We start from the raw sequence: 16698 nt of genomic DNA, 5'->3' as shown, positions 1-16698 counted from the left end.
CATTTATTTGTTCTCTGTCAAGTTAAAGCCAAAGAATCACATCGGTGGCAAGCTAGCTTATTGAGATGTTTTTTCCACCTCTTTTTTCCCTCTGATATCCAGCTTACAGCCAAGTTTCATCTTCCCTCAGTTAGGGGACTGGGGATAGAGGCAGAAGGGACAAGCAGAAGCTAGGAGGTCACTGGCTCCTTCCCAACTTGTCAAGGCTTCAAAGGGATGCAACTCCTTCGGAAGGAGGAAGACAGAAAAGCTTCCAGTGGGTAAGGAAGGTGGGTCCCCAGAGTCTGAGAAGGACACAAATTTCCTCTGAACAGCAGGGATCTGAGTGCTGTTGATGAGAGACCTCAGAGGGGGACACTATAAGCCAGGCCAAGGCCTGCGGGTTCCTTGAACCACCCGCTATGCCCAGGCTCCATGCAGAGTGCAGGAACTGAGAGTGTGAGGGGTAGGGGTAGAGCGGTGGGGAACATCCAGAGACCACACACACTGGCATCTAGTACCTTCACCGCCTCCCAGCGCTTTGACCTGGGACTTGTATGGACCAGGTGGAATGGAGGGAGGCAGCGTGGGGGAGCCTGTGGTCACCAAAATACACCTTCTGACTAACTCGTCAGGAGGCAGAGAGGGGCTGGAGTCTGAAACATGAGGATTTAAAACAAAACTACGAACACGCTGCACATCCCCGTTTTGGACTAGTATTCCAAACAATGACACTGCTTTTGGCTTTAAATGCAGATTTTTAATCTCAGGGTGGAGACCTGGGTAGGGATGGTGTTGAAGGGGGTAGCACATCCTTGTCGTGCAGCTCAGGGAGTGGGCAAAGCATGAACAGAGCTGCTGGTGGGTTCTGTGGCTGCTCTAGGTTGGAAGCACATGCTCCGTCTCGTCAGGGAAGAGGCACAGATACATCAGAAGGCAGCTCCAGATGCCAAGGGTGAAAAGGATTCCCAGGCCTGGTGTGGACGTTTCCTGCCAGGTGGGGAGAAAGGCAGGACCCTGAGGCAAGGTCAGGTCCGCAGCCAGCAGGGCACCCTCCCCACCACGGGAACCTCTGGGGAGCAGCCTCAGGCTTGGCCGCCCCAGTCCTTCCTGGTGCCACGTCCTCTACGACTGAGTGATTGTGCTGAGTGGCAGAATCCACTACTATCCCCACTCCCTGCACAACCACAGTGGGGCGTTGCTGAGAAGGCAGCTGGAGCACACTCCCTTGGGGACAACAAGACACCCACTGAGATGAGGCACTTCTCGTATGGATCTACCTACCCCTGATTGCGGTTGGTCTTTAAGGCACACAATATACATTTCTCCTGCAGAGGACAGAAACGGCACAAGAAAGGTCATTTTTCCTTGGTCCAAGGTGGCCAACCTGCCGGGCACCTCATCAAGCCTTGCTATAGGAAAGGACAGAATAATACAGTGGAGCTTGGGAGCAGGCAGATCCAGGATCCAGTCCTACATGGTCATGGTTTAGGAAGATTCACAGGAATAGGAGCCAAAGCAGGCAAGGAAGGGCGCCAGCCTAGGGAGGCACCCAAGGGCCAGCAGTGGGGCGGTGTCAGCTCCTCTCACAGCAAGAGCTCAGGGGAAGGCGGAGCAGAGGAGCCAGGGCTCCAGGACCAGTACCGGGCTGAGGCAGGGCTGCACTTACGCCACAGCTCCTACACTGGTGAAGTGAATCCAGTGGGTCCTTTTTTGTTTTTTGTAGTTCCATCATCTTCTTGTGAGGAGGTAATGGTGCTCTATTAGCTCCTCTATTAGCTCCTTCCGTTTTCTTGAGCCTGAGCTGGGGGTTTATGTCAGCTGTTCCCATCAGCCTGAGGTCCTGCTGCTCCTTTGATCCTCTTTGCAGGGGGCTGGGGGTCAGGGAGAAGTGGAGAGTTGGGGAGACAATTTCTATCAGCGCACGGGTGGCAGGGAAAAGCCTTGAGTCCAAGCCACTGGGACAGCAAGAACCAAGACAACTCCCTGAGGAACCTGCCTGTCCTCTGAATCCCAAGGGCATTCCGAGGAGGGAGATTCTTTAGGGATAAGGAGTGATAGATCCAAGTTACACTTACAGTTTGCTGTCCTTCTGTATAGTTATTAAAACATCCATCTTCTCATCCATATCCTTCTGCATTTCCTTCAAGAGAGAATTCAAGACTAGAACCTTCATTATGAAGAGTTTTTGAAACACACACACACACACACACACACACACACACACACACACACACGGCATCTTACTTCCTCAGGAATCTTCACTAGACCTGGCCAAAGTGGCTGATGGCCACTCTCTGTGACAAGGACCCATTCTCCCTCCCACACACTCCATTCCATGATGAGACCAAAGCACAGGAGTCATGAGGGGGCTTATCCAAGGCCCCTAGGTGAGCTAAAGCCAGACACTGGTCTCAGATAGGAAACACAGCTGCTTTGGTTTGATGCCTCTAAAATGATGAGAGCAAGAAAACCAGTCTTGTTAACCCCAGAGACACTTGACTCTTACGTTTTGACCCTGGCCTGTGTTTCTGTTTGCTCTGTTTTTTACCCAGCCCTGGCAGAAGTGGTCAACACAAAAGTAAAATTGACAGTCACTATAGTGACATGGCATGCTTATTATTCACAAAGAAATGAAAGAATGAAAAGAAAAAACGCCTGGCAGAAGTTAGATCTATAAAATTTGACCTTGGGAAACTGGATATAAATAGTGCCCATGAAAAAAATTCTAAGGTGGCAGAAGACACAACTGATAATATTTGTTATGGGGGAAAAAAAACAGATCAGTCATAAAACATATGAAAATCATTTACTCCAATAAAAGTAATTTTCACAAAATGAAACAGCTGGAACAAGTCTAACCTGTTGTAGAAAAATGATCAAGAAATTATATTCTTTGGGGGAGATGATTTCAGATAATTTTTTTATTTTAAAGAGAAAAATGTAAAACAAAATTTCAAGACAAGATAATAACAATGATTAATACATTGCATATTGTTATTTTTAAATTAGTTACTCAGAGTCCAAGATATAGGCATTTAATTGTCTAAACAATATTAGCACAAACCTTGCTTTTCAATGAACTAAGAGAAATTAGTAGTATAACTATCTTAACTATCATATATATATATATGTATACATATATATTTGCTTTTCCCTCCCTTTTTTCCATTCCCACATCCCAGTTTCTCTCTCTCTGTTTTTTCTTGGTACTGGGAATCAAACTCAGGACATTGCGCTTGCCAGGCAGGTGCTTGTGCCACTGAGCTATATCCCCCACCCAGTTTCTCTTTCCTTTTGAAGTTTCTTCCCATTTTACAATATCTACTGTACAGTTTGGAACTTATTTTTCAGCTTTGTACACTAGGGAGACAATATGATGTTTACACATGTGCATCTGGTTTATTTCACTTATGAGTATGGTCTTGAGTTGCATCCATTTACCTATTAAAGTCTCTAGTTTATCCTTCTTTATGGCTGAGTAGTACTCCACTGTATAAAAATACCACATATTTTTTATCCATTTCTTGGTTGATGAGTATTTGGGTTATGTCCAACATCTAGCTATTATAAACTGTGCTCCTATAAACATGAGTGCACATATATTGCTGTGGTATGATGTTTTTAATTCTCCTGGCAAGATACCCAGCAGGGGAATAGCTGGGTCAAATAGGAGCTCCCATCCTAGTTCTTTGAGGAATCTCCACACTGATTTCCACCGGGGTTGCATCAGTCTACACTCCTACCAACAATGGAAAAGGGTTCATTTTTCCCTACAGACCCTCCAGCATTTGTTATTGGTTGATTTCTTGATAATAGCCATTCTTTCTGGGGTGAGATGGAATCTCAGTGCCGTTTTAATTTGCATCTCTCGAATGACCAGTGATGTCAAACATTTTTTCATGTATTTGCCATTTACATTTATTCATCTGAGAGGAATGTATTCGTGTCAGATGCCCATTTTTGGGTTGGGTCTTTAAATCTGGGAGGCCTGATGTTTTTGAGTTCTTTACATGTTCTTGATAGTAACCCTTTGTCTGAGGAATGGCTGTGTACCGTTCTTTCCCTCACTGTGGGTTGTCTCTTCAGTCTGTTGATGGTTGGGATGAGCTGTCTACGCTGGACAGCTCCGATATGAGCACCAGCTACACAGAGCTGGAATCTGCTTGCTGCCAAGTCCACCATCCATCTCTGTCAAACCTGCAAACCCACAGAATGAACCTCTTCCCATTTGTCATGGCTGCTTGAGACAGTGCAGTAAAACAGGATGTGGTGACGTGCTGTTGGCCCGGTGGCTCCTTTTATGAAAAGAACTCTACATTGCCTCCCCTTTCTACAGCCGGAGACACAATTTAACTCCACTCAGGGCTTCCATTTTCTTAAGCACATTTCCTGTTGTGTGGGTTTTGGCCAAAAGCAGTGAGTGTAGATACACCCAAGCCAAGGGGAGGGGAATTCTTTGGTTATTTGCTGAGCAAAAGCTTGTTAATAAGACGAGATCCCAGTTGTTGATTCTTTGTGATAGTTTCTGTGTGATCAATATTTTATCAATAAAGTCTGCCTATACCAAAATTTTCAAGAGCTTTACCTATTCTATCTTCCAGCCTTATGTTTCTGTTTTAATGTTTAGATCCTTGATCAATTTCAAATTTAGTTTAGTGCATGGTGAAAGAAAGGGGTCCAATTTTAATCTTCAGCATTTGCAGAGCCAGTTTTTCTAGGACGGTTTATTAAAAAGGCTATCTTTCTTCCAGTGAATGTATTTGGCACCTTTGTCAAAGATAAAGTGGCTGAGTATGTCTGGAGTTGTTTCTGCATCTTCTAATCTGTTCCATTTATCTTTGGTCTGTTTTTGTGCCAGTACCAAATTGTTTTTATCACAGTAGCTTTATAGTATAATTTCAAATCAGGGATTGTGATGCCCCCTGCCTTGCCTTTATTGCCCAGAACTGCCTTTGCTATTTTAGGTCTCTTCTGGTTCCAAATGAATTTTAGGATTCTTTTCTCTAATTCTGTGAGATATGCTATTGGAATTTCAATTGGAATTACATTAAATGTATATAACAGTTTTGGAAGTATGACTGTTTTCACTACATTGATTCTTCCTACCCAACAGCAAGGGATAGCTTTCCATTTTCTGATATCCTCTTCAATCTCCTTTTTCAGAGTACTATAGTTTTCAAGGTAGAGGTCTTTCACATCCTTCAGTAGATTGATTCCTGGGTGTTTCATTTTTTGGATGCTGTTGTGAAAGATGTTGTTTCCCTAATTTCTCTCTCAGTGAGCTTGTTATTTGTGTACAGGAAGGCTATTAATTTTTGAGTGTTAACTTTGTATCCAGTTATGCTACTGAATTTGTTTACTAAATCTAGCAGTTTTTTAGTGGACTTTTTGGGGTCTCCTATGTACAGAATCATGTCAACTGCAACTAATGATAATTTAACTTCTTCTTTTCCTATCATTATTCCTTTTCTTTCTCTTGTCTAATTGCTCTGGCTAAAGTTTCCAGGACTGTGTTGAGTAAGAGTGGAGATAGTGGGCATCCTTGTGTTGTTCCTGATTTTAGAGTGGAAGCTTTCAATTTTTTCTCATTTAGTATGATGTTGGCTATTGGTTTGTCATAGATGGCTTTTATCAGATTGAGATGAAGACCATCTATTCCAATTTTCTGTAGGATTTTTTATCATGAATTGGCACTGAACTTTGTTGAAAAGCTTTTCCAGCAACTATTGAGAAGATCATGTGATTTTTGTCCTTGGCTCTGTTAATATGGTGTATTACATTTACTGATTTATGTATGTTGAACCATCCCTGTATCCCTGAGATCCCACTTGATCATGGTGTATAATCATTCTGCTTTCTGTTTGCCATTATCTTATTGAGGATTTTTGCATTTATGTTCATGAGGGAGATTGGCTTGCAATTCTCTTAGCTGAGTCATTCTCTGGTTTTGATATCAGGGTAATGCTTGCTTCCATGAATGAACTTGGGAGTATTGCTTCCAGTTTAATTTCATTAAAGAGTTTGAGAAATAATGGCATTAGGTTTTCTTTAAATTTCTTGTAGAATTCACCAGTGAATCCATCAGGGCCTGGGCTTTTCTTTGTTGGTAGGTTTTTAATTACATCCTTGATTTCATTGATTGATATTAGTTTATTTAAGATTTTTAAATCAAGAAGATTTAGCTTTGGTAATTAATATGTATCTAGGAATCTGCATTTCTTCTGCATTTTCCATCTTATTAGAATATGTTTCCAAAGTAGGTATAGATGATCTCTGGATTTCTTCAAGGTCTGTTGTGATTTCACCCTTTTCATTCCTAATTACATCAAGTTAAGTCTTCTCTTTCCTTTTTTGATAAGGTTGGATAAAGGTTTGTTGATTGTATTTAATCTTTCAAAGAACCAACTCTTCGATTCATTGATTCTTTGTATTTTTTTTTTAGTCTCCAATGCATTAATTTCCGCTCTGATTTTTATAATTTCCTCCCTCATATGAACTTTTAGCTCAGCCTGCTCTTCTTTTTCTAGAAGTTTGAGGTTCAACAGTAAGCTGTTTATTTGTGCTTGCTCTGTTTTCCCGATATGGGTATTCAGTGCTATAAATTTCTCTCATGGGACTGCTTTCATTGTGTCCCATAAGTTCCAGTACGCTTTATTGTTGTTATCATTTAATTATAGAAACTGTCACATTTCTTCTTCAATTTTATATGTGACCTATTGGTTTTTCAGGTGGGTACTATTTAATTTCCACGTGTTTATGAAGTTATTGTGGTTTCTTTTGCCATTGACTTCCAATTTCATTGCACTATGGTCTGATAATATGCATGGGATAATTTCTATTCCTTTGCATTTACTTAAGCATGTTCTATGAGTTAGTAAGTGGTCTATTTTGGAGAAAGTCCTATGTGCAGCCAAGAAGAATGTGCATTCTGATGTTGTGGGGTGGAACACTCTCTAGACATCTATTAAGTCCATTTGTTCAAAAGTTTGGTTCAGTTGTAACATTTCATTGTTGATTTTTTGTCTAGTTGATCTGTCTTTTTGTGAAAGTGGGGTATTGAGATCCCCCAGTACAATTGTATTAGGGTTTATTTGATTTTTCATGCCCATTAATATTTGTTTTATACAGTTGGATGCACTGGTATTTGTTGCATATGTATTTATGATTGTTATCTCTTACTCATAGATTGTTCCCTTTACAAAAATGTAGTGACCTTCTTTATTTCTCTTCATCAGTCTTGACTTATAATTTACTTTGCAAATAGAATAGCTACCCTTGCTCTTTTCTGGGTTCCTGTTACATGGAATATTGTTTTCCATCTTTTGACTTTCAGTCTATGAATTTTTTTTAATTGTGTCTCTTGTATGCAGCATATTATTAGATCTTGCTTTTTGATCCATTCTGCAAGTCTGTGTCTTTTTATTGGTGAATGGAGACCATTAACATTGATGGTTATAACAGATATGCACTGACTTATCCTTGTCATGTTATTTTCCTGTTGTTGGCACCCCATCTTCACCCCCTGCCCATTTGTTTGCCTTACCTAGTAGATTCCTTCTGTTGTGGTTCATGTTATCTCTTTCTAGAATGTCCTTCAAAACATTTTGGAGTGCTGGCTTGGTGGTCATAAATTTCCTCAGATGTTCTTTGTCCTGGAAGCATCTTATTTCTCCATCAGTTTTGAAAGATAGTTTTGTGAGGCACATAAATCTAGGTTGAAGGTTGTTTTCCTTTAGAACTTGAACTATTATACTCCAAGTTCCCCTTGACTTGAGGGTGCTGAGAACTCAGCTGTGACTCTGATGGACTTTCCTTTATAGGTAATTTGTTTCTTTCCCCTAACAGCTTTTAAGATTCTACTCTTGTGTTGAATTTCTGGAATTTTGACTATGATATGCCTGGCTGTAGATTTTTTTTTGATCATGGCTAATTGGAGTTCCATATTCCTCACTTAAATGTCAAATTCCTTTTCTCTACCAAGAAAGTTTTCTTCCATGACAATCGTGAAGTTTTTTTTTAATATCATTTGTGCTACCTCCTGCTTTTTTATTGACTCCAACCAATCTTAAGTTATTCTTCTTTGCCTCATCTAGCAGAAGCTGTATTTATTTCTCATGGTCCCTTGCTAGTTTCAAATCTTTCTTTTCATAATCACTAACTGCAAGCCTATGTTCTATATCTCAGATCCTGTCCTCACACTGGCTTAATTTGCTGTGGATACTTTCAATACAATTTTTATTGTCAAGACAATGTTTTATTCTTTTATTTATATCTGTATGAATCTGCCTTTTGAATTCCATTTCTTTCTTATGTTGAGCATTCATGGCCTCCATAATTTTCTTAAGCTCCTGTATTTTTTTGTATCTGTTCTAGAGTCACTAAGCATGGCTTTCATTGTGGTCACCATCTTTGCAGTTATCTGAGAAATTATTTCTGATTTGATGTTCTCTAGAGCCTCATTCAATTGCTTTGTTGTTGTGACTTCAGAGAGGCCAAGTGGGTGGCTTTCAGATTGTTCCATCTCATTGCCCCTTGGATTTGGTGACCTGGATGTCTAGGGTTGCATCTTGTTTAAATGTCTTCTCATTTTCTTTCTTTTTTTTTTTTTTTTCAGTTTAATTTCTGAAGTGATGCTTATAAATTGCCTATGCTGGATTGCTTCATTGCTAGTATGTAGATCCCCTAGGAAATGACTACTTCTCCAAGGTATCTTCCAGGTGTAGCTGGTTTTGGGGTTTTGAGTCTGTTGCAAGGTCCTACCTGTTCAATTTGTTGGAGATGAGAAGTTGCTGCCTGTTTGGCCCAGCCCTTAGTTCTTTTCACTGTGCCATAGTATTTTCTGTGACCCTTAGTCAATCTCATTCTTGAAATACCAGGATGAACAGCTGCTTAAAACAATTATGTCACTTTTGGCTATAGTGGTATCATCAGCAATGACAATAGCATCAAACACAGCTAAGAAAATGACAAACTGAGCTAACTATTAATTTGCCACCTTTAACCATACGTGGTTATATAACAAAATCTAAGACAGACCAGGAAATTATATGCAGTATACAAGTCCTTAATATGTCAATTTTTCCCTCAGGGATTAAAATTTAAAATAGATTAGGGAGAAAACAGAGAAGTGAAAGAAGAGAGAGAGATTAGAAGTAAAGCTGGAGGACAAAGGGGGCTCACCCTAACTTGGGAAACTGGTGCAGAAGACTGGAGGGAAAGAGAGAAGGAAGAGATAAAAAGAACAGAACAAAACCACAACAATAAAGAGGCTAGAAACCATGTTCACACTCATATAAAAACAAGATCAAACATTGAAGAAAAAAACAACAAAACAAACAAGAAAGAGAGAGAAAAAAAATTCACTTCCAGCTTTGTCTTTGCTGTCACTGGTGTACAATGTGTGGAGATAGAGTCCAGATCCATGCTAATCTATCCCAGCAAGCCAGCTGTAGCTTTATGGTGGGGTAGTGGATAATCTCAGCGAGCCTGCACCTTCTTGCTGAGACCAGGCTCATTTGGCACCTTCCTTGGGCCTGAGCCCAGCTGGGAGCCACTAGATGGAGCCTGCAGCTGTTCTGAGTTCTGAGCTCAGTCAGCTCCTCTCCAAGACAGCTTCCAGCCGATGGCTCTCTCATGCAGGATGACTGAGCCCTCAGCACTCACTGCCAGCTAGTGCAGTCCTTCACATCCACTGCTCCCCTCCACTGCTGCATCTCTCTGTGGAGGCCTCTGGGGTCTCCAGCAGTCACTGTGTGTCTGCAGGTTTGAACTGCTCCTCTCGTGCAGTGAGTCCCATCTCAGGGAGAAGGCACTGCCAGCTTCATCTTTTTCATTTAAGTTTCTCTGAAGCCCACTCTCTCTGTGGCCTTCAGTTCATGCTTCATACCCTTCCTGCGTGCAGGGGACCCCCTTCCCTTCTTCCTGTCCTCCTCATGTTAGTATTCCAGCATCTGGATGGGGATTCTCATAGAGGCTCTTTCTCTGCTGCTTACCATTCAGCCATCTTGGTGTTCCCTCTCAGATAATATCTTGAAAGCATTTTTAAATGTTAGTATAAATTTTGAATAAAATAATTTTAGCCACAGCATCAAAATAACTTGAGCTCAAAATGCTCTTTAGTTCAAAAATGTCAAAGTCACAATGTGTTGTGTTCTTACAAGTCTTACCACTTCAAATTCATGATGCATCCAAGTGATTTCCTTTCCTCTTCTCTATTAGCTGTATTTCCCAACTATTGTCATTGTCACCACTTCCTTCTAATCATCCAAATTATGACTTTGGTGTCATCCTGGCTTGCTGCACTATATTGGCCTTCATTCTCAGTATTGAATCTATCACCAAGAACTCTTACGTTTCCTCTCATGTACCTTTCAGGTGGACCCTTTCCTTCTTTTCCGACCCTGGCTCACCTCTCTTCACTGGGGACGGAGGCAGCAGCCGGTCTGGTGTCCGTGCTGCCAGACAGTCCCTATCTGCTGCCCCGCCACCCACAGCCCTTGCCACCAGCTGCTCCCAACATGTTCTTTGATTAAGAATCTCCAGAGACCTCTTGCTGCTTACAGAGCCAAGTCCCAGCTTGTGTGCTGTTTTTCAGAACCTTCATTGCCTGCTGACTTTGCGCCCAGTCAGTTTTGTTTCTCACAGTTTCCCCAAATGACTCCCCCACCTTCATGACTAATCTCCCTACTGACCAGGAGACACAACTGTCTGCCCTGCCTCCTGCCGTGCTCCAGCTGTCCCTGCCAGAAATAGCTTCCTCTGTGCCTTTGCACACCCAGCCCTGCTCACTCACAAGACACTTAAGGTGTCTGCGTTTTAGTATGGAAATACTGCCTGCCCTCTGTAGAAAAATTTGGACAATACACAAGAACATATATAAAAACCAATCTTCTCACCCCATCTGGTATATCTTTCCATTTTTTTCTATATATTTACTTATCTTTTTTACCTAGTTGAGAATGGCCTGGGTATGTTTACTTATATCTTGCTTTCTTAATTCTTTAGACATTCTTTATAAACACTGTGTTTAATAATTCCCGACTTTCACTATATGATTATACCATAATTTATTTGGCTGTTCCTCTATTGTTGAAAGCTGTGGTTGTTTCCAAACCATTATAAACAATCCAGTAGTGAACATTTTTAATACATACTTGTGCTGGCATTTCTAATTATCCTCATACATTAAATCCTGAGAAACAGAATTTAAAACTTGTATATTTTCTGATGGCTGTTATTGAATAACATTCCAAGTTTGTACAAATTTGTACTCTTGTCAGCAGTATAAGAGCACTTCTATCTCATTATATAGTTTTCATAAACTTAAAATTTGCTTCTTTGAATGTAACAATTATCACTTCACCCACATATATTTCCCTGTTCATGAGGTAAAATCTTTTACGTGTATTTATGGCCTTTTAGTTACGTTCTCTTCTGTGAATCATCTGTTCATGCCCTTCCCCTTTTCCTATTCCCCATTTCTGTGAGCTCTGAATATTATGGATAAAAGCCTTTTGTTTATAGCTACCAATTTATACAAAGTTGTTTCCCCAATCCATTGTTTAAAAATTCTGTGTATGGTGATTTTCTGTCATTTTTTTGTGATTTTTTTCTTGAGAGAGGGTCTCACTATGTAGTTCAGGTCAGCCTTGAACTCATTATGTAGCCCAGAATGGTGACAATCCTCCTGCCTCAGCCTTCCAAGTGCTAGGATTATAGTGAGTGCCACCACTCCCAGTTTGTCATATGCCTTTTAAAAAGCTTAATAGTGTAATTTATTTATAGTTAAATATATCCTACTTTCTTGGTTATTTCTTCTACCTATATTTAGAATATCCAATTACATTTTTACTTATAACTTCATATTGGTTTTTCTAAAGCTCTCCTTATAGACTATTTCTATCTACTGTGATAACTGAACTAGTTTTTCCTCATTTAGACAAGAAATAATCTTAATATTATTACATATTTCTTTTCTTTTCACTGATATTGAAAAAAATCACCTTTATCATATTTGAAATTTTATAGAACTGTGATTCTCTGCCTTGAGCATATGTTGGAATCACCTGGGCAATTTGAAAATCTACTGGTGCCTTGACCTCCTCCCCAAAGCCCCCAATCTCATTATTACAGGGTGCAACCTAGGTATAGGGAAAGAGAGGGTCAAAAATCACTCTGAGGAGATCCTGATGTGCAGCCAAGTGGACTGGTGCTGATAAAGTGTTTAGGACCTGGCTCTTAGCCAAGGGAAAACTTGGAAATCACTATGGAGTTGTAAGCAGCTCCGCCCTCACCTGGGACAGTTTTATTCAGGTCCTCTAGACTGGCTGTGTGTCCTAGAGGAAGTGTATGAGACTCTCAGGGCATCCTTAGCAGAGAGGCTGTTACAGAGTTACCTGTTCCCATTCCTGCAATTTATCTGCTTCTCCCTGGGTGCTACCACCCTGAATAGAAACTGTGGCTTTATAATGAATTGGAATTACCTGGTAAGGATAGTGCCCCATTACAGCTCTTGAAAAATTTGTAGCTATTTGCTTTTCCCTCTTTGTGCATCTACATCAGTGGCTTTCAAACTTTTACCTGGAACTTGACCAAAATACAAGGACACAATTTCTGTCTAAACATGAGCTTGGGATCATTTTTCTTGCTAGTATTCTAGTTGATTCTGAAACACACTAAAAAGTTGGTGAGCCACTGTTGTAGAATCCAGATTATCATCTAGTGTTGCTTGTTTTTTGTTTAAAAATATCTTTTTGGGTTTCTTTTTATTAGATTTGCATTAAGCTGCCAATGTAATCTCCCAAGCCCAACTTGACTCAGTTTCCATCTAAGGACTTCTCCTGTTGTTCTAGCCCACAGTCACTGCTCAGGTCACTAAATCCCTAATTGACTGACAGCCTGCAATTCTGCTTGCAATTCTTTCTTGCAGTGGGGTTTGGGTCTCCTACCAGTTACAAGCACCTGGAGGGCAGGTTCCGGCATCTCTTTCATAGTTTCCAGTGTGGTACTGACTGACAGACAGCATTCAGTAAAATCTTACCTTCATAATTTCCACGAATTCATGAAGCTTATCAAAATCTTTGTCCATTATATCCTTTATCTAATGAGGAAGAAAAGTATGACTTGACAAAAGCACAGAGCATATTCCTGAAGTCAGGTGGGGCATCTTTGGGGCATTTTAAGCAAAGGGTGCAGCAGCACCTCTGGTACAGACTGAGAAGGTCTTATGAAAGTCACCTTCTTTCCAGGGAGTCTATGAGAGGACTAGGCTGCACGCCATGAAGTCACTCCACTGCCAGCCTTGGTGCGCTGTATTGTGGCTCCTGCAAGGCTTACAGATGGAGCGTGGATCACAGCTTCGCTGATACCTTCTTGCTTGATTATTCCCATTCCCTAGATAGCCCATAGTTGGTGTGTCATAGAAACAAGAGCTCTTGCCTTGCAGCTCACCAAAGGGAGGTGAATGGGGAGGATGCAGTTGGTTTCTGACAGCCCCCCAACCCCATGTCAACCCTTCACTGAGCTTTACCACGGAGGTAATACCACACCAGCCTTAACACCCAGCCAGTGAGGATGAACCTTTTAGAACTTTCAATGATACAAACAGCCCACTGTGGCCTTAGTTCCCCCCTACTGCCCTAGGATGTAGGGAACTTTTGGTCACTCAGCGACTGGGTTTAGGCATCAAACAAGTAAGATATGAATATCCAAAGTGCCTAACACGTAAGCACTCGAGGGGGTTAAGTCACTTTGCTTTCCCTATGCAATTCCCCATTTCTTTTACTTTTCCAAGTTAGGCATTGCATTTTTCGAAGCTATACTTTCTCTACATGTTATATAAACCTTATCCTGTTACCTGTTTTATCTCCTCCATTTTTTCCTTGAGTTCTTCTCTCACCTCTCTAAGTTCATTCTGAGGAAAGGAAACGAGGGAAAGAGGGAGTAAACAAAAATCTTAGCTGGAGGAGAACTTTTCATGGAGGAAAGGGCAGACCCTGAGGGCGCTTCCAAAAAACGGACCAGAGGGAAACTTCCACAAGGAGGAGAGAGGGGCACTAGGATGGTGGGTCAGGAGACCTCTGCCATTGTGGGCCTCCTAACAGGACCCTTGGAAAAGCATGCCCCGTCACTGCTTTGGAAGGCCTGCCCCCAATCTACAGGCCCGAACATCAGACAAACCCAAGTTAGGAGTCATTCAGCAAAATAAATGATGTGTAAGCTTTAAAAATTTCCTGAGCAAAGAGTGAGAAACAGTTCCAGATTAAAGAAGAATGAAGAAATATAGCAATGAGAGGCAATGCACAATCCTGGATTCAGTCCTGGGCCAGAAACATGTTTTTTTTTTTTTAAAGTGAAAAACACCAGTGGCCCAACTGGTGGGATGAGAATAAAGTCTACAGATTAGTGCTGTATCCATGTTAATTCCTTGATATTGAAAATTCTACTGTAGATACGTAAGAGAAGGTTCTTGTTTTTAGGAAAAATGTGCTGAAGACTGGTAAAAATTTACTCTCTAATAGTTCAAAATATATATAGTCATCCCTTGGCATCCATTGGATTGGTTCTATGCCCCCTCATAGCGCAGAGCATAAGAGACACCCACGAATTGACACCCAGGGTCCAGAAAAGGATCCCTTGGGATAGGAAGTCATGCAGCTGCCCGTCAGTATCTGAGAGGGTTTGGTTCAGGGACTGCTGCGGATACCCAAATCTGCAGCTGCTCTCATCCCCTATGTAAATGGTGCAATATTTGCATATAACCTGTGCATATCCTCTCATGTACTTTAAATCATCTCTAGATCATTTATACCTAATACAATGTAAAGGCTACTATGTAAATAGTTGTTATACTGCATTGCATAGAGAATAAGAAAAAAAGTCTGTATAGATTCAGACACAACTTTCAGTACAGACACAATTTTTTTCCAAATATGTTCAATCTAAGGTTGGTTGAATCACAGATGTAGAAGGATCCCATGGATATAAAGGGCTGGTGTGTGTGTGTGTGTGTGTGTGTGTGTGTACACAAAAAGACAGAAACAGGGGAAATAAAGCAACCATGATAAAAAGCTAACATTTGAGGAATCTGGTGAAGGCTATATTAGTCTTCATTGTCCATTTCCCCCCAAATTTTATGTTAGTCTAAAATAATTTCAAAATAAAAAGTTAAAAAAGACCCAGAGAGAACGAAGCTTCAAGGCTGTGAGTGCCGGTGGGTGCAGTGCGTCCACCCGGAAGTTGGCCGGCCCGTCGCCTCTTCCCTGTACCGACCCGTGTGCCCCGAGCTGCCTGGGCTCACACACTGACCTTCAGCTCCTGTGTCATCCCCGTTTTGGTGAACAGCCCTTTGTGTTTAACTTCTTTGCAATTGTATGTCTGTGATTGAAACAGAAACAGAGCATTGGAAACTGCAGATGAGGGTGACACTGCACAGGGAGGAGGGATCACTCCGAGTTTGGGCCCCTCCCTAGGGACAGAGCGCAGAGATGAAGCTGGTGGCCCTGCCTGTGCAGAAGTTTCCTCCATCCTCCTCCTTTTCCTCCCTCTTGAAACTTGTCTTGTATCACTTATGTATCTGATTGATTACTAGGTGAAGGTCTCGGAGAACAAAGGTCTCTGTTTCTCTCATTGTATCCCCCGCACCTGGGAGAGATCTTGGCCACCAGGAACAGAAAATGACCCCTGACTCCAGGTCACCTCCCCATGGGTCTCAGGCCTGGATGCTGGCATGGCCACAAAAACGCTTCTTACTTTGGTTGGCTCTGACTTCAACTCTGGGCAAACTGACTTGTAGTTCTTGTTCTACAGAGAGACAAAACATTAGGATGGGGGACGATAGCATCCAGCCCTTGCAAGAGGCCCCCCAAGCCTCCCCTAACAACCGTGCCTGTTCAGCTGCGCTTGAGCACGGGCTCATGTATTTCCCAGCACCTGATCTGCTTTGAGACAACTCAGCTCGGGTCATGGTGTCCTAATGAGCACAGGCCTGCCCAACAGAGACTCTAAGGAAACCTCCTAAAAGTCATGTCAGAAGTGCGGAAGGGCCTCGGGGATAGCACTAGGTCCCAGGTTGAGCTGTTCTCTCTTCTAGCTCGCCAACGTGGGTGAGTTTAGTTCCTCTGAGCTTCCCTTGTCTATGAAATAGATGTGATAACTATATTTAATCTAGAAAAGCAATTTTGAACCTTAGGCTGCCCATGGGAGGTGGGCGTGGTGCAGGCCTGCCCTGCTGCACGGAGCTGCGAGCAGTTGGAGGAGTGGGAGTGCTATAAAAAGGGAGTCAGCAGCGGCCTCATTCTTCCCATTGCATTAATGCCCAAGGGCATCAATCCCACACTCCGTCCAGGCTGAGAGGTTACTTATGCTCAGAACAGAGAACCAAACATGGGAGGTCTATTGGCACTTTCTCCAGGTCGCTTCGCCACCACGTAAACTAATACCGGCACATTCTCGGTATCCTCCCTGCCCCATCTCTACTCATAGGCGCGCACGGAGACCCCACATCATCCAGCAGTGATCCTCCTTTACCAGGTTTGGCTTCTTCAGTTCTGCCCTCTTGGCCATGATGGAGGAAGCCAGGGTGTTCTTCAAATTTCCCACTACCCCACAACAGCCCCCAGGACCAGCCCACTGTCCTAGCAACTTACAGGCCGAGGTGAGAGCTGGGTGACCTCCTCTTTGTGTGGAAGAGCTGAGGTCACAATGCTGACCTGGAGT

The 16698-nt window shown here is 42.1% G+C and overlaps 1 protein-coding gene across 6 annotated transcripts; it reads right to left on the bottom strand.

Annotated features, from left to right (window-relative positions):
• Positions 1–717: 717 nt before the first annotated feature.
• Positions 718–16622, bottom strand: Tex35 (testis expressed 35). Of its 6 annotated transcripts, none has more exons than XM_013521082.1 (9): positions 16510–16622; positions 15625–15783; positions 15289–15357; positions 13838–13894; positions 13022–13081; positions 2058–2122; positions 1649–1853; positions 1264–1307; positions 718–969 (listed from the first exon to the last, which is right to left on the bottom strand). In XM_013521082.1, the coding sequence occupies exons 1-9, from the start codon at positions 16543–16545 to the stop codon at positions 909–911; spliced, it is 756 nt and encodes a 251-aa protein (XP_013376536.1). In that variant the 5' UTR covers positions 16546–16622; the 3' UTR covers positions 718–908. The 6 variants fall into 6 exon arrangements, 5 of the variants coding, with proteins under 5 accessions (XP_013376536.1, XP_005374990.1, XP_013376533.1 ...); XM_005374933.1 differs by having other exon boundaries at positions 15733–15783; XR_001236493.1 differs by having other exon boundaries at positions 914–969; positions 1264–1391.
• Positions 16623–16698: the final 76 nt, after the last annotated feature.

The sequence above is a fragment of the Chinchilla lanigera genome, unplaced genomic scaffold (genome assembly GCF_000276665.1).
Source record: "Chinchilla lanigera isolate Chin_1 unplaced genomic scaffold, ChiLan1.0 scaffold00005, whole genome shotgun sequence".
Classification (NCBI taxonomy): domain Eukaryota; kingdom Metazoa; phylum Chordata; class Mammalia; order Rodentia; family Chinchillidae; genus Chinchilla; species Chinchilla lanigera.
The sequence above is the reverse complement of the archived record's forward strand: the minus strand, read 5'-3'. Positions and strand labels throughout refer to the sequence as shown.